Here is a 17,347-nt window from a genome sequence, read left to right as displayed (position 1 = left end):
ATCAAAAAGAAAATTATCGAGTACTAGTAATGCATCCTAGATAATTTATGTGTAAGTGCGTAAGTTATGTATCTTCTTTCTAATTGCAAAACTCGTTGATGTAATCACACAACAGCTTGACAGACTCTATCGTAACAGCATTGTAAATTGATGCTCGAATACCTATCAGATAGAAATACCTCAGGAATCAGCTACTGCAACTAACACAAACAAAGCATTTGTGTTTGATCCAAGTCAAGTCGAGTGAACTCACCACCAACACTTCTATGACCTTTCAATTGCCTGTAACCTCTTTTCTCCGCTCCCTCTAAGAACTTCTTTTCTTCACCTTCACCTTCAATATTGAACGTAACGTTCATCCAACTTCTCGCACTTGAATCTCTCACCACAAGTTTCACTTTCCCTTTCTTCTCGGCATTCTCTAGCGTTTCATATAAGATTCTGGCCTTCTCTTTATTTGTATTTTCTAATCCTTCTAAACCACCTTTATTCTTGATGAGATGTTGCAGTACCAATGCACTAACGTATATGGGAAAGGTAGGAGGAGTATTATACAAAGACTTGTTATCTGCTAAGATCTTGTATTCGTATGTAATTGGTACAGGAGGTATACAACCTAATTTTGAAGCTTCCGTCGTATCTACCAACAAGTCATTTCGGACGATTAAGACTGTTACTCCAGATGGACCAAGGTTTTTCTGTGCCCCAGCATAGATAATTGCGTGTCGTGAAAAGTTCGGTATAGGTCTAGAGATGAAACTGGATGAATAATCCGCTACGATCTCCACACCCTCCGGTACCAAGTCAAATGGGAATGCACTTTGGTCTTCTGGCTTGGGAGGGAACTCGATACCGTTGATAGTTTCATTTTCACAATAGTAAACGTATGCTGCATCTTTACTGAAATTGTATTCGTCCCTAGTTGGTAGACGAGTCCAAGAAGTCGATTTGGTACTGGCTGCGATCCGAGGTTGACCAAATGCAGGACAATTTGGGAAAGGTGGTGTACATAATCTCTGAGCTTCAGCATAGGCTTTGGAAGACCATGAACCGGTTAGGACGTAGTCTAATACAGGGGGTTTGAATTCTTCCGCAGGGACGGGATGGGCGAGTCGGTGAGCTGCTAAGAGGTTTAAGACGACGGCTGAGAATTGTCCGGTACCACCACCTTGGGAGAAGAGGATGGTGTAGTTGTCTGGGACTTGAAGGAGGGATCGAAGATCGGCTAAATGAGTAAGTATAAGGAATTAGCTCTGCGATTTGTGAATGCGATCCGAAATATGGAGTCGGAGATCGATAAAATTGCTTGGTTTAGGATGTCAGATTCAAGAAGGTATAGATGTGAACTATGGTGATCGAAGAGAATACAGCACGAAGAATCACTAACCCTCTGCACCCTCAATGACAGCCTTGAACTCTTTCCCTCTATGCGATAATTCACAAACTCCCATACCTGTATCCTCATAGTTCAAAAGTCCCAATGCAGCCTCCTCCAAGCAAGTGGTGGGGAGGGGTGAAGGCCCAGCGGCAAAGTTGTGCACCTGATCTCTGGTAGGCATGTTGACGATGACAGGTCACTGTTAGGGATGGACAAAGATAACGATACGATGTATGTCACAGAAAAGAGGTCTTGAATTTTGCTATCCATTGAGATTCCGAAAGATCCAACATCTCGCCATACCTCAGTGAGGTTTCCATCACTCGAGTCGAGTGTTCATCTTTACATCGACCGTGGGAAACTGATTGTCAGACCGATCACTCGGACAATTAAGGTTAATAGAGTAGGACATAATCATGCAAATCCCATCATGATCACAAAATGGATCCACCATCAAGTCAGATACCAGTACTGTAAACGTCAAAAGAAGACCGTGGAAGGATCCTGTAACATTATATGGGCACAAGCACAGACGGAGTGTAGAAGATACGATCACTGCTGAGCAGAATCAAACCAACGATAGGAGATTGAAAGAAATACATCAGCACAACTCTTACTCTGTTCCCCGATGACGTTGTGAATCAATTCAAATAGAAAAAAGAAAGAGTAAGTTTCACCTCTACCATATTCAGATCAAGATTCAGATTCCTCATCCCTCCCCGTTACTGACTTACAACCTTGTCTATCTACTAGTCTTCCTTCTCTTCTCATTCATTCCACAGTCTTCAGGCTGAAGCTGTATGATCACTTTTGATCTGTATCATATCATATCTTTTACTCGAGAATATCTTATTCAATGTTGTACAGACCCACGACCCGTACGATGGCATCTCTCGACGTCTCTATACGAACTGCCGCTTTACTCGCTCTGTCCCAAGATGTATGTGCGTTCATCGCACTTACCGTCGAAGCGACTTTGTCAGTCCTCAATTTCATCTATCGATCGATCCTGGGTGTGATGGGCTACGAGCGAACGGTCAGGTTCGATCATAGTAGAAGTGTAAGGAGGGAAAGCGGGAGAGGATGTGGGGTGGTGGTATTGGGTGCCAATGAGGGTGAGTAACCATACTCGAATGGGTTACACTATCGGACATATCACACAACGTACACTTGATTGTGACCTTAACGTTTCTTCTTTTCAATTCCGTCATTCTCCATTACTCTGTTCCGACATTTTAATTCAATTCCTATCTTCGATATAATCAATCTGCTAATACCCTTCTCTTCTCTCCCAGCCGCAGGTCAAAGCCTCACCCTCCACCTGGCCAAAATAGGCTACACCGTCTTCCCTCTCATCCCCTTACCCACCCCATCTTCACCACCTACTTCCTCAGCCCTCACACATCTCCTACTTACCTGGTCAGGCGTTCAGAAGAGACTCCGAGCGAGATTTCCCGGTCATCCTGGTGCAGTCGTTCCCGTTATGGTCGATCCAGAGGGTATATCCGATCATCTATCTTCCTCTGCCAGAGGTGATCTGAAGAGATCAATCAACTCCAATGCAAAACAGGAAATGGGGGAAGGAAGGTTCAGTCATGCTGGAGAGACTGTCCGGGCTTATTGTAAGGATAATGAGTTATCGCTGGTATCGATCATTTGTATCAATAGGAAATCGAAAGAGATGTCTGAAGTGTATCAAGGAAATAATGGATTCAATCTTAGAAGCCCAGGTAGTAATGAGGGTACGAGGGAGGATCATACGGATGGATCACCAGTGATGATGCAAAGAAGTCTATCTGCACCATCTACTTCCAACTCAAACTCTACTTCTATCGACATACATTCGCCTCCTGCTAAAGAAGGTGAAAGAAATACTACCACCTCAGCCAATTCAAATACCATAACTACCGGTACTGGTGCAGTAATCAATAGCAAACCTTCTGGACCTATAGGTCCACCGACTTTACCTTCCACTTCATTAATGATGACTGACGAAAACACGATGATCTCCTTATATCGATCTAACATCCTTGACCCATTGGCAATAATCAAAGAGCTCAGCGACCTTCTGAGCGTACCGTGCACACAGGGTTATTCCAACGGTCGGATCGTATTCATAGATGGGGAAAAAGCGAATCAAGGAAGAATCATTGAACTCAACGATTTTTATTCTTATTCTGAAGAAGGAGAAGAGGGAGAAGGGGTTAGATCGGAGTTCTATAAGAATGAGAACAAGGTTGTAGAATTCATTCACGGGGTGAGGGAGAGGGTTGTTGGGATTGTAAGAGAGGAGATGCGAGGTATAGGGGTGGATGTTTGTGAGGTCATTGTTGGTAAGTCCATAGCCATATTCAGGTCATTAAGCAATCCCCAAGTTTCTAGTTGCTTGCCTCAAGTCGTCAATGGCACTGAGGGAATAATTAACGCTCTTTGTCCTCCCAGGTCCAATGTCGCCCCGAATTGGTACAACAGGTTATCATCTCCGCCACTCGAGTGAAGATAGTAATGAAGGTGCTTCTGCGATTCTTGGTGATACTTTCAAAAGGTCCGTTGAATTACCCAGGATAGGTCTACGTAGCTGATGTATGACTGTGGGTGTAATAGACCGAACCCTGATGTGGATGTGATTCTCAAATCGCCTCATACAGTCAGAACAAGTGAGTACAATTGACCTGACAAATGTTCGGAGGTTGAGCTGACGTGTTGTCTTTTTAATCAACCTAGAACGAGAAGCTGTAGGTACCCCTTCCTGGTAATGACTAACGATACTTTACTGTCTGAAAGGAGAATCTACGACACTGACATGACTGCTCAGGTCGTATCATCCAAGCTCCGTCTGCTCACACGTCTATGGGCAGTCGACGATGCCCTCCTTTTTTCCTCCGTCAGACGGGCAATCGAAGACTCCTATGTGCGATATCATCATCGAGCAGGTATCAGCCCATGGCTCGAAGAAGTTCTGGAATGGGTCCCCTTCAATTTGGGTAATATCACTAAGGGGTGGTTGAGAGAATTGTTGAAGTTTGGTTTGGAGGTGGAATGGATGGCTGAAGAGTGGTGGATACAACTTACCAAGTGATGTGTGGGGAATTACCTATATCCAACACGAGTAAACATTTTCCCTAAATTCACTGATCGCTAAAAGGAAGGAACTCTGACCCCAAATAATCAGCCATATTTCATGAGTTACATTGTATGTACATCTCTCTATCGTTTTCGAATTTAGGTTGTAATATTTCAATTTCATCGCCATTGTCATAGCTTTGTTTCTAATTATGTCTCGTACAACTTGATTATCAACATATCTATCTCTACAGCATCTTTATTGCATGTTCTAATTTAGTCTTACTGTGTATCTATTCGTAAAGGTTGCCATACTTATATTCACGATCTATATTTCATTTATCGTATGTGAGATCTGAAAGCACGAGAATTGCGAGATGTATTTAATGAAACAACGATCTTGTATTCGGACTTTACTTTGCTATCAAATGAGCCTGCCTAATGAGAAAAAGCAAGAGTAGCTCTGGCTTTCTGCATACTCTTTGTACATCGATGAGTTTCAAGGTTATATACATAGATTAGACTATCGATACAAATGATATTCATATACACTCTTCATCTCACCATTCCGACTCCAATTACCACAGGCGAACCCTCATTCTACTCCTGCTGGTTGTCATCTGAAGAAGCGGAGGGAGGAGGAGGGAAGTATTGAGGTATAATGGATTTATAAACTTCTTCATCCTTTTTGGAAAATACCACGTAAATCACTCTTGTAACCTGAAATCGCAGTATATCCATCAGTATACGTCAGATACAAGATATGAAGGTCAAACCTCAGGCACAAGTAAGTACAGATGTGGACTTACCGATTGGTCTTTCTCCAAGAAATTTCGAGTAGTCTCAATAGCTATTTCAGTAGCATCTTTGATAGGGTAACCGTCTGACCGTACAGATGGAAAGCCAAAGTCAGCTGACATATCACATTTGGATTGATTTCCAGTCTGTCCTAAAGAGGGATCGAATGATTGGACAATAATAATGATGTTCGACTTACAAACACCCGTTGAGATACTTGAAAATCCAATTGCACCCCCTCCATGATTTTGGCACGATTCCAGAGAAGTCTGATAGCATGATTTCAACTGTTTAGCGCATTTGTCAACAGCTCTGGATGAATAGATGGGTCCGACGGTATGAGCTACGTATTTTGAAGGGAGCTATAAAGATAGAAGTATCATTACCGTTATCTTTCCGGCTCTTATTGTTATTTTGTACAGAGGCGGTTGTTATATTGGATCTTCTCACTCACTTCGTATCCCTTGGTCACTTTCGTATCACCCGTCTCAGCACCTCCCAGGCCCTCACATTCCTCCAATAAATCTGGTCCGGCGGCTCGATGAATCGCACCGTCTACTCCTCCTCCGCCTAGAAGAGAGGAGTTGGCTGCGTTGACTATCATATCTGCCTAAAAGATGCAGTTGAATAGGATATCAGGTTTCAGGTAAGCGCGTTCAGAAGATGTTCATCATTGAGTCGTTACGCACTTCGAGCTTGGTGATATCTCCTATACCAGATCAAACGATGTAAGCTTTGTTCCGACAGGGAGGGAGAGGCAGCTTACCCCTCCAAATGCTGACTCGCTTATTCAACCCTTCATCATATCCATATTTTGATTCGTTCTCTGCCTGTGGAATCTCGTTGGAGGAGTATAGGTCTGATAACGTGGGGATATCCTTGGGAGAAGTAGTCATCTTTGTGACCTTCTTGTTGGACAGGTGACGGTGGAGGTGAAGTTCAGTGAATGAGTAAGGGCTGGTGCTGCGTAATGGGCGAGATGAAGTTGTACCTCTTAGGACGGCGGTGATGCTTGGAATAAGACGGATAGGTGGGATGATAGACATGTGAAGGTAGGTAATCTGATTGAGTAAGGGAACGGAAGGAAAACAAAGAAAGATAGGACTGACAATAGATTGGGCATTGACCGTCTTCACATTTGGTAAACTGACTTGACACGTCATTTCCTGCTCTCCTATCACCGCAGCTCGCCATCCTCCGGCGCATTCATAGCACTAGTTCATTCTATGGTTGATATGGGGGAGAAGACATGAAAGGAGTACTGTCATGTAAGAAATGGGGTAGGTAGGTGTAGTATATTCTATGCATATGATACAACGTGGTCGAAGGACGGATATCATCGACTTCATTTCTATCGATGACCCATGTTCTCCCCTTTCTGACTTCTGCACATCTGATAGCAATCCCTCTCATACCCATACCTCAATAGAGATGGTCTGTCGCAGTTTAACACTCTATTCCTGACTTCAACTGCTCTCATATCACCCTAATCCTACTGCTCCATCCTCTTCCCGTTGACTGAGACAAAGTGATAGAATACTATCATCGCCATGGCCGCTATGCCGAGACCGTTCGAGAGGTTTGTGAGGGTAGTATCTGAGATCATAGTTGGATGCAAAGGCGGTCTTACTAGATCAGATGAGAGCGAGAATAGTCAGCACCATGTCTGAAGTGAAGCATGGTAAGGTGTAAAAATACTCACATGACTAGTGGGACGAAGCTGGTGATTTCGGTAGTCTCCAGATGATTGTTGGAGAATTTTATTGCTGGGGGGATATAGGTTTTTTATTTGGTTGGCGTCAACGGTCGATTCAGATTCTTATGCTGGGGATTGTATTCTTTGGGCAGAGGTTATGAGATGCTGAAAGACAAAAGTGAAAGGAAAATCGATAACATCCACATCTCGGTTGACGTTGAGAGTTATTGTTGCCCCGCCGGAACCAGCTGCCAGTTGATCGCGCTCGCAGGTGGGATTAACGTCATTATCATTGCAACTCAACTCGCTATTCCTCTTATATCCCATGCTTCAATCAACATAGCCTGCATCCAGCATCATGGCAGGCTCAGGCTTCTCTATACATCCACTGTTACCATCTCTGAAAACCAAAGTAACAGCTATACATCAACATGGTAAATGACCCCTTCTAATCCAACACAGAGTCATAGCCGCAAGCTGATTTGAATATGGTGTAGATGACCGATTATACATTGGATTAGCCAATGGTTTCCTTCAAATATACTCATACGATACCTCTTCAGACGATGAGATACCGAAAGTTGAATTGCTCAAGACACATCCTCTAAGTAGAAGACAGATAGATCAGATAGGTATATTGGGAGAATCAAAACAACTTATAATCCTATCAGGTTAGCTCTTCCTACCTCCCACCTTAACGGGGGTCAGTTCCAGCTGACATGCTTGTCAGATACCGTGGTCACACTGTACTCTTTACCTGACTTACCGAAGAAGGGATCTATCGTACTGAACCAAGCTAGATCAGCTCACTGTTTCGCCAATACCGTGTACACCACTTCCAAGGGGAAAAAAGCCGACTCAGATGACAAGAACGGGTTGAGGGAATTGCTGGTACTGGGATGTAGGAAGAAAGTGGTAGTTTATGGTGCAGGTAAAGAAGGATTGAAAGAAGGATGGGTAAGCTATTTCATCCCCTCGTATCTTCACGGGAAATGGTCTGGCTCATAGTCCTGTCCTGTCCTGGTGTCTCGTAGGAACTCAATCTACCTCATTCACCTCGACATATAATATTCCCTTCTCCTCCTTCATCATTACTACCAGAGACAATCCATCTCCTCTTTACCCCTCAGACATCTGTACTACTGCATATTAACCCTTCGTCTTCGGCAAATCGCCTGAACGTATCTGATATCACCACTGCGCCCCCTCCACCGTCCACTTCGTCAAGCTTGACCACCGAGGAGGGCGGTACGACAGGAATCACGATGGGTATGGGAGCTCTCACGGGTCTAGGAGGGTATGTGGGACTAGGAGGGAAATCTGCTGCTCCTGTAGGAACGAGGACGGTCGGAGGGGAAGTTTTGTTAGCTAGGGATGGTGAGCTTTCCGAAACCTTCTGAGGTTCAGGGAACGTTAGCTCATTGAAGTCTCTGATTGTAGATTTGGGCGCCTTCTTGTCGAGTGAAGGCAATTACACAAGAACAGAATCGCTACAGTGGCCTGGACCTCCTGACGCACTAGGTGAGATATCCTTTCAAAGCCACTCGAGGTGACTCGTCGGTAGCTGATCATAGTACACCTCAACCCCAATAGCTTTTGCGAATCCGTATATCTACTCGGTCATCCCTGTAATACCATCTTCATCCACTTCAACTTCCTCTGCAGTACCTGTCCCTACCGTGCATGTACATCTAGCTCCAACACTAGCTCTCCGCCAAGCACTCAGTCTACCAGCCCCTTCGACAGGTGGTCTGACGGTCAGTCATCTGGCTAGTACCAAAGACGCTATACCATCCTCGATACCGGCTGAAAACATGTCATCGTCTACCAAGATGCTCATCGTCTCTACGCCGATCGATAGACACCTGCTTCAATCGGAAGGAAGTTCAATATGGGCTTTGAGGTCAAGTGATATAGGAGAAGAGGTTGACTTACTGGTCAAAGAAGGTAGAGTAGCAGATGCTATCGGTTTGGTAGAAGCAGTAGGACAGAACGGCCTATCGCCTGTAAGTCTAGTGTTCCCTCAAATGTTCTGCATTGACCTGATGATCCAATTTTTTCCATCACATCCAGTCCCGTCGATTACCTCATCTCAAAACATTACAAGCTATCACTCAAATTGCTAAAGGAGAATACCAATCTGCCATGGAAACCTTCCTGACCTTCAACGTGAATCCTGCTTTGGTGCTGTCCCTTTTCCCAGCCGAGACGATTTCAGGTAGACTGCATGTACCTAAAGATCGGTGGATGGAGTTGTACGGTGCAGTCGAAGGTGCCAAGCTTGAACCAAACACCAGTCCAGAGAAGGAAGAAGGCGTGGCCAAGGGATTGCTGAAGTCTGTTGCTGGGCTGGGAGGGTTGACGAAGAAAGGAAGTGTCACTGGTTTGAGGGAGATGGCGAATGATACTGCTAGTATAAAAAGTGCGAAAAGTGTGGATAAAGAGGGAGAGAAAGAGAAAGTACCGATAATGAAGGATGAAGATCGTCAGTCATTTCATTTGTCCATTTGTCACGTCGATCGAAATGAATCAAGCTGATAGAGAAATTTTTTGTCCATAGCTATCCCACCTCGAGCTGCACTGGAAGCATTGATGTACTTCTTATCTGATCGAAGACAGAAACTGGCTGGAGCGATTTCCACAAATCCATTACCTCAAGAATCCTCTTTCCCACCATTGTCATCACTATCAGCGGAAGAACAGCATAATCTACCTTCAATTCCATTTACCGAACTCTCGCCTGAACAGTTACTTAGAGTGGCTCAGGTCATATATACGGGGTTGATTAAGGTATATCTCGTGGCTAGACCTGTGCTGGTGGGAAGTCTATGTAGGATTGAGAATTGGTGTGATGTTGAGGAAGTAGAAGAGTTGCTGAAAGCTCAGAAGGTATGTCAGGTGTAGATGTCCTGAGATGAATGGATGACCTTCAGCTGACTTGGACGGTATTGTTATTGTCAAATTGATAGAAATTTGGTGACCTGATTGATCTGTATCAAGGGAAGAAGATGCATTCCAAAGCCTTAAGAATGTTACATGAGTAAGTTATTGCTTCGAAAGCTGTTTGGTAATTAGGTAGCTGACAATATGGTAATGCAGACTGGCAAAAGATGAAGAAGATAAACTTGATAGATATCCACCTACAATCCGATACCTTCAAAAGCTCGGTCCAACCGAATTGAATTTGATACTGGAATCGTCGAAATGGATATTCGAGGAAGATCCCAAAATGGGATTACAGGTCAGCTTTGTTCATGATGTCACATATCATCATAGCCAAGCTGATTACCTATGCTATGTTAGATATTTACCGCAGATGAACCTGAAGTGGAATCCCTACCTCGATCGGAGGTTATGCGGTTCCTTGAGAAGACCAATGAAGGGGCTTGTATAGGCTATCTCGAACATATCATCAATACTTTAGGAGAAGAGGGTCCAGATTATCATGATAAGCTGGCTGAATTATATCATGCCAGAGTGAAGAGTGAAGAGGGTAAGAGTGACGATGAGGGTGAGTCAAATCATACCTGTGTGCTGGCCAGGAGCGAAAATTGACATCAAATTTGCAGAAAAACGTAAGGAAGCGTACAGTATATTACTCGGGTTCCTGGAAAAGTCAAAACAGTATAGACCTTATAGATTGATCAGTAAACTAGGGGCGGAAGGTAAGTCAGCCAGGACAATTCAGTAATGCAACACGAGCTGACATCACGACACCTTGCCTGTGTAGAAATGCCGGAAGCTCGAGCGATATTATTGGGCAGGATGGGCAAACACGAAGAAGCCTTGAAGATCTACGTGTACAGGTTGAAAGACTATACAGCCGCTGAAACGTGAGCTATGTGAGCTAGGACGAAGGTCAACCAGCTGACGTTGCTTTTCGGTAGATACTGTGTTCGAGTGTTTTCTTCGAATTCTGACATTTTCCTGACCCTTCTCAAAATTTACCTACGACCCACGTCCATCTCGACCTCAACCAAATTGAATGAAAAGGAAAAACCAGAACCATTATTGGAACCAGCCCTATCATTAGTATCCAAACATTCTACTTCTCTCCCTCCATCACCGGTACTAGATCTCTTGCCTCCCCTTGTACCTATACAAGATGTCCATCAATTCTTCATGCGAACTTTGAGGGATAGTCATACGAAGAAGAACGAATCGAAAGTTCTCAAAAGTTTGATGAAAGGTAGGAAAGAGGAACTGGATAGGATGTTATTGGGTTTGGAAACCAAGAGAGTCAGAGTAACGGATCAGAGAATGTGAGTGAAAAACATCCTCCCACCGAGAAAAGAAATAGACATTTGGTTAATGACATTGTGATGGTATTGACATCTGGGAATTCTTTCATTAGATGCCCTCAATGTCATAAACGACTTGGTCAATCGGCTATTGCAGTTCATGCGCCCAGGTGAGCTAATAGTGACTCATCCTCGGCACGAAATGATGGTTCATTTAGCTGACTTGGCTTATGATACAGGGGCGAGGTAACTCATCTGCATTGTAAAGATTCCTTCAGTAGCAAGCTGGCAAAAGTGAGGGGATAGGACTATGATTGTAAATAGGCAGTGATGGTCAAATGACCTGGTAGAGTTTAGTGCCGATGTTGTCCTGAATACCTTATCTGTATGCTTTGTATCGGTTTCTACATACCTTGCACTTTTTATACCACCGTCAAATACGGAACATGACACACATGCAAACGATATTATACAATACAAATAAACCATTATACAAATTACATTTTTCTCCATGTCATGGGACCATCTTACAATATACTTTTATACTTTACTTTGAATTACTTTCATCAAATCTCGTTTAAATCACTGTACTCGTAATCGTAAATATCAAAACTAAAATCACCAATATCATCGTAATCAACAAGCCACTTGTTCACCAGAGGTTTCTGCTCATTGAGCTATCAGATAGTCATCACCCTACTCATGGTGTCCCATCACTCTTTTCTCTGCTATATATTCAGTCAAACACGTTTGCTTTTCCCTAATACGACCCGCTCTACTCGCCTTCTCCTTTCTTCCATTTCCGATTCTTTAATCTCTTTATGTTTGTCCAGCTTAGTTTCTCTATCACCATCCCTAAGCCTATCGTTATTGTCAACTCCCAGTTCTCGAATCTGGAGCATCTGATTATCCTCGGGTTCGGGGAAATCGTCATCGCCATTTGCATTTTCCTGGTGACCGTTCACCACTACACCATCTGCATCAACGTCTTCATCAACATCATCCGTATCTTGGTTAACCTCGTCGATGACTCTGTTATTTCCATTCGTCGTCTTTCTAGCCATTTGAGCAAATCGATTGATATGCCTCGTACCCTTCAGAGTGGCATTATTCGTGGACTTTCGAGCTGTCTGAGCGGGGTTCCAAGTGGTTTTCCTTGCGGTTGGTACTAATTCCATCTCGGGCACTTTCCTTGCAGCTCGATTTTTACCGTATTCGATTGACGGTCGAGAAGGTCGAGATTGGCTGGTCTCCTTTGAACGTCTCTTATGACCAGATGATTCAGGGAGGACTTTGACCGAGGCATCTGACTGAACAACGGAAATCGCAACAGCAGGTATGACAGATTTCGGTCGTTTCTTGTTTCGTCCTCCATCTTGTTCTTTGTCCTTATCGGTGTTATTCGCTTCAACTCCATCGTCGATGGCGGTAGATGCCCGTTTTCTGCTTTGGGATGGATAACGATTTGTATTCTGGTGGTCATCGGATACCTGTTGATCAGACGCACCGGCAAGCTGTATAATTTCGACAGTTGTTGAAGTTAGGGGAAGTTCGGTAGCTGGAGGAAAATCATCGTCTATCTGGTTGTCAGACTTGTCCTGAGAGGTTCCCGGAAGCTACACTCCATCATCAGCTGGGAACTCTTGAGCTTACTCAGATAGGTCTACGCACTATCGCAGGTTGAGGGAAATCACCATCCTCTTCGTCCGTGTCCGGAGCATCTAGGTTCCCCTGAAGTCTACTCCTGCCATCATCATCGTTGAGCTATGTTGGCAATTGATTAACTTCTACACTCATTGGAGCTGGACAAGATTTGACTTACGCTTGGACCTTCCGGAAAATCGCCATCTTGCTCAACAACTCGAGGTGACTCAGGTTGCGGGAAACCGTCATCATCACCATTGTCGATCTGGGTATCTAGGATCTTATGATGCCCATCAATTGCATGATCATCATCGACGTCCAGCTATTTTATTTGACAATCAGCATCTTTCACGAATGGACTGAGATTTGGATTGACTTACGCTTTCAGGTGCAGGAAAATCGTCAACCTCATCTACTGTTTGAGGTTCATCCACTTGTCCGTCAGGTAAAAGCTGTGCTTCTCATCAGCCTTCTGCAGATTAGTACCTAATAGAGATTGTCTTACATTGGCAGGTCCCGGAAAGTCTTCCCCATTCGTACGAACATGGACATCATTAACATCCGCATCAACGTCAAACTACTCAAGGCATCAGTCAAATGTAGATACGCTTATGCAATTGCAAGTCACTTACATCGACTGCTGATGGAAAGTCATCATCATCCACATGGATTTCCACATATCGAGCTGGTTTTTTCGCTCTATGTCCATTCACAGCTCTGCCATCAGGTGGGTCGTCTTCCTCCCGATTGTCTACAACAATTTCTTCTTGTTCATCCTGATCATTCGCATTTATACCTTGCATTCCCTCGTCTTCATCCTCTATTGCGATCTCTTCATTGTCATTTTCATCATCTTCCTCTTCTTCATCCTGTTCATACCTCTTGTACTCCTCCAATTCCTCCTCGTACTCCTCTCTCTCCCTCGTACCTCTGGCAGCCCACGCTCTAACTCTCCCTTCCACTCTCCTACCTTCATTTTGTCGTCTTTTCACCGTAGTTCGTAATTTATCCTTCATATGTTGCGTATTATACCATCGCAGTTGTTTTCCGAATCTACCAAATTCTCCATAGAGGTTCCATACCATCCTCAAAGGGTATTCTTCCTGTATAGGTACTTTCTGTACTGTTCGATATAGCAGTAATTCCTCTTCCAAGGTCCATTTTCGCTTACCTGTCAATCGACAATAGATCGACGAGGATGTTGAAGTCTTACCAAACAATTTGGACCTCTTGGTGGAATGTTCCCGGCCTACATCGACAGGCGATATGCACAACTCGTCGGGTTCAAGGGGTGATCCATCTTCGTCATGAAGAAACGGATCGTCCTCGTCCCTTATATACGGTGCACTCACACCTCGCTGTCGACGTATTCCATTTGGATGTGATCGACTTACGAAACCGTGCAGACCAAGCATATCCTCCTCAGGTTCTGTCTTGATGGGTGGTTCTCGAGATTGGGACATCGATCTGAGGGGTGAAGATGGCTGGAAGAGAAGATGTCGATCTTCGAGATCCTCCTCCGGATCCATTGGGGCAAACGAATGTGCATCCAGAGTGTTTCGTGGTCGGGGAGAGATATATGAACCATGAAAACTTGGTTGGACGAGTTCAGTCTCTTCGTTTCCTGCCTGATCAGGCTCTGAAATATCCCAATCATTGTCTACATGATTGACAATCTCGATGTTGCGGTTGTGGTGAGGGTGGCTGGTATCGGTGGTAGCCTGGCCCACAGCGAACTGCGATTCAGCAGGTAGTAGATCGGCAAACTCATCATCCTCGTCATGACCGTCAACGGAAGGTGGACTCGCTTCGCCGTTTGGGAGTCCAACAAAGTTGAGCTGAGAGGCTGAGGGTAGAATATCTTCGTTATCTTTATCGTCCAGTATCGCATTCTCTTCGCCTTCAACAGGTTCATCTTCCTCTGACTCCTCGACATATAAAGGCGAGGTGAGGCTGATAGACTGTTCGATATTGATGCGTTTAGGCGTCTGACGCGAAGAGCGTGAAGGTGAAGCAACAGACATTGTTTCCGCTCGAAGGGGAGGTGGAGAGGTGGCCGAACGCATCGCGATAGAAGAAGAGATGGCAGGAGAAGCCGGGATGCCGTGCATTGAAGGAGATACAACATGATTGTCAGGTGGTCTAGTATCTCCGATTTCTTGACTGATCCTGCCAGAAGATGGAGATCCTTGACCATCGATGGACTGACTTTCCCACATTACCTGAACAGCGTCGTCCTGTCTTTTCGTCCAATCAAATCTTGGTCCACTCTGCATCTGTCCACCTAATCTTATCTGAGCATTGTTCGTTGCTGCGGATTCGACATCTTTCACCGCCCAATCGCCATCGTCATCCGAATCTTCGTCATCTGTCGTCTCATGAGAGCTTGATCGCAAAGAGACGACTTCTTCTAAAACGGGGATCTGCCAATCTACCTCGACCATATCTTTAGCATTCTTCTCTAGTGAAGTGTTGGTCTGAGAATCTTGATCGTGATCTTCTGTCTCTATTTGAGCGTTTTCTTCAGCTTCCAACTCTGCAGCAGCTAATCCGAATATGTCCATATCTATCGGTGTATCATTTCCCATTGCGACTCCATCGCTGTCTTCGGATCCGTCTTCACCTTCTTCCATGTCACTGTCCTCAGACCAGTTTGCAATTTCCGTATCATCCCTTTGAGCCTCGGAAGAACTACCTTCTTCGTATTCCAGAAGGGGAGGTTCAGAATTATGAGAACGACCAATAAGAAGCTGTCTTCGTCCTGGAGTGAGCTGAAACACGGGATAAATAGTAAGCTATGTTTTGCCGCTGCCATAAGTAGCGATTGATACAAAAGCTTACCAATGTATTTATTGGACTGGCCAGAATCTCATGTTGGACATAGGCTACCATCTCTGTCCTGAATTCGCTGTAAGGGTACTTTCGACGTAGATCGGCGTGATCCGTTTCTGCAAGCTGTTTGAGACAATTGAGGTATGATTTGAGTCGATCTCCTACGCTAGTCATCGTGATTGAGCTCACCTCGTCAATCCTTTTTTGAGCGATACTCCTCCATCTCTCTTCTACATCTGCTTTTTCCTCACTAAACTCCTGACTATCGAAATCTTCTGAAATACTCCATTGACCGAATCTCCCGACAGCAGAAGGTGAGAAGAGTTCTGCTAACAAAGTATTCGGAGCCTTGGGAAGCGATGTATGCGATAAATCAGGATCTTCCACGGAAGGCTGTTGATATAGTAAAGCGATCTACAGTCACAATGTCAGCTTCAAGCGAAGCACCTCATATTGACAAGCTGTGTACTCACCTGAGTAGCGAAATCCAGCCACAGTCTCAATGCTATCTCACTTGTCCTTTTCTCTGCAGGAACAACGATCAACCAGAATTTCTTCCAAGCTATCAGGAGCAACGCATTTCTCATTTTGACCCTTTTGACAAGCTCTGATTCTTCCCTCCCTTTCCCCTTGTTACTTGTACTTCTTCGAGGTGCATCTTCATCCTCATCATCTATGTCAAGATCTAGCGGTGGAAAAGATTGGCAAGCTTCATCGGGTCTAGACAAGGTCCAAACGAACGTTGCGAGGTTCGACAAATCGGTCGCTGTAGCTAGAACTTGGGCATTGAGGGTAGCTCGGATCTGAGAATGGAGCGATCGTAGAATATCAGTATAAGACGGGAAAGGAGGTGACCATGGTGGAAAGAGGTATGATTGTCGAATCCCTGAAGTAGTCACATCAACGACCATTTCTATAAGAAAGTCGTGGGAGTTATTACCATATAGCCCATCCCAAGCTTTCCCCACCTCATCGTTGACCGAACTTTTCCTTCTTCCTGAACCTTCTGCTCTTAATGCCGATTTGACAAGGGTAACAAGACAATCGCCAGCTACGTCCGCCAATATATCTGCTCTATCATTGATGTTCATCCCCAAAGCATTTTCGCCAGTTAATGAATGTCGTAATACCACTTTGCCTTTACCTTTCCCATTGGTTGTAGATTTAGTGGGCGTTCGGATAGGGGGTGTCAGTCGTAATGATAGATGAGATTCAGCAGAAGTTTTCCTTCGATGTCTCGTTGAGTTCCTAGTCGAAGAGAGTACATCTGTTGGTTGGAAAGATACTGACCTCCCTCTGCGTGTCGAGTTGGAATGTTTCCTTGCTCCTATGTTCGCAGTGGGAGTTCCAAGATGACCTTCGTCGAAAACGGTGGTGTTCCAAGATGTCCTGCTTGAAGGGTTATAAGGGAGTCGGGAGGGACCACTTGCAGGTGCAGGGGAAGGTGGAGCTGAGCCCCTATCAGGATCCATCCTGGAGATCCAAGATGTATACTGAGGGCGCATTCAAGGTCTGTGATGAGGTAGCTGAAGGAAAGATGAGATTTCACCAGTGAACATTGACTTATTGTCTGGTACATTGTACCGACCATTGTTTACCCAATCCCAAAAAGTGATGACGTGTGCAGATGAGTTGTGCACAGACAGACACGATGCCACGTGAGTTCGCTCGCAGTTGAGTTGGGAAATTCAGGTA

The 17,347-nt window shown here is 44.6% G+C and overlaps 6 protein-coding genes across 6 annotated transcripts; 3 read left to right on the top strand and 3 right to left on the bottom strand.

The window, feature by feature from the left end:
- Positions 1-79: 79 nt before the first annotated feature.
- Positions 80-1,559, bottom strand: V865_003703 (phosphoserine transaminase; the record flags this gene model as incomplete). Its single annotated transcript, XM_066227492.1, has 3 exons — positions 80-162; positions 254-1,225; positions 1,388-1,559. The coding sequence occupies 3 exons, from the start codon at positions 1,557-1,559 to the stop codon at positions 80-82; spliced, it is 1,227 nt and encodes a 408-aa protein (XP_066083589.1).
- Positions 1,560-2,261: 702 nt separating this feature from the next.
- V865_003702 (uncharacterized protein) lies at positions 2,262-4,134 on the top strand (the record flags this gene model as incomplete). The annotated part of the gene is made up of 5 exons (XM_066227491.1): positions 2,262-2,493; positions 2,674-3,711; positions 3,821-3,923; positions 3,983-4,035; positions 4,103-4,134. 5 exons carry the CDS (start codon positions 2,262-2,264, stop codon positions 4,132-4,134), a joined length of 1,458 nt encoding a protein of 485 aa, XP_066083588.1.
- Positions 4,135-4,181: 47 nt separating this feature from the next.
- On the top strand, positions 4,182-4,457 carry V865_003701 (uncharacterized protein; the record flags this gene model as incomplete). The annotated part of the gene is made up of 1 exon (XM_066227490.1): positions 4,182-4,457. One exon carries the CDS (start codon positions 4,182-4,184, stop codon positions 4,455-4,457), a length of 276 nt encoding a protein of 91 aa, XP_066083587.1.
- Positions 4,458-5,041: 584 nt separating this feature from the next.
- V865_003700 (uncharacterized protein) lies at positions 5,042-6,135 on the bottom strand (the record flags this gene model as incomplete). Its single annotated transcript, XM_066227489.1, has 6 exons — positions 5,042-5,161; positions 5,251-5,324; positions 5,439-5,601; positions 5,694-5,849; positions 5,929-5,948; positions 6,006-6,135. The coding sequence occupies 6 exons, from the start codon at positions 6,133-6,135 to the stop codon at positions 5,042-5,044; spliced, it is 663 nt and encodes a 220-aa protein (XP_066083586.1).
- Positions 6,136-7,293: 1,158 nt separating this feature from the next.
- V865_003699 (uncharacterized protein) lies at positions 7,294-11,482 on the top strand (the record flags this gene model as incomplete). Its single annotated transcript, XM_066227488.1, has 16 exons — positions 7,294-7,369; positions 7,433-7,606; positions 7,666-7,892; positions 7,970-8,312; positions 8,376-8,456; positions 8,529-8,941; positions 9,009-9,420; positions 9,496-9,824; positions 9,905-9,975; positions 10,035-10,176; positions 10,239-10,446; positions 10,505-10,600; positions 10,666-10,768; positions 10,823-11,197; positions 11,290-11,346; positions 11,416-11,482. 16 exons carry the CDS (start codon positions 7,294-7,296, stop codon positions 11,480-11,482), a joined length of 3,174 nt encoding a protein of 1,057 aa, XP_066083585.1.
- A 434-nt stretch (positions 11,483-11,916) lies between these two features.
- V865_003698 (uncharacterized protein) lies at positions 11,917-17,124 on the bottom strand (the record flags this gene model as incomplete). Its single annotated transcript, XM_066227487.1, has 10 exons — positions 11,917-12,792; positions 12,848-12,940; positions 12,999-13,142; positions 13,201-13,272; positions 13,326-13,397; positions 13,453-15,591; positions 15,662-15,775; positions 15,842-16,066; positions 16,126-16,538; positions 16,593-17,124. 10 exons carry the CDS (start codon positions 17,122-17,124, stop codon positions 11,917-11,919), a joined length of 4,680 nt encoding a protein of 1,559 aa, XP_066083584.1.
- Positions 17,125-17,347: the final 223 nt, after the last annotated feature.

Source organism: Kwoniella europaea, chromosome 1 (assembly GCF_036810445.1).
Source record: "Kwoniella europaea PYCC6329 chromosome 1, complete sequence".
NCBI classification, from domain to species: domain Eukaryota; kingdom Fungi; phylum Basidiomycota; class Tremellomycetes; order Tremellales; family Cryptococcaceae; genus Kwoniella; species Kwoniella europaea.
This window is presented reverse-complemented; position numbering and strand designations above follow the sequence as displayed.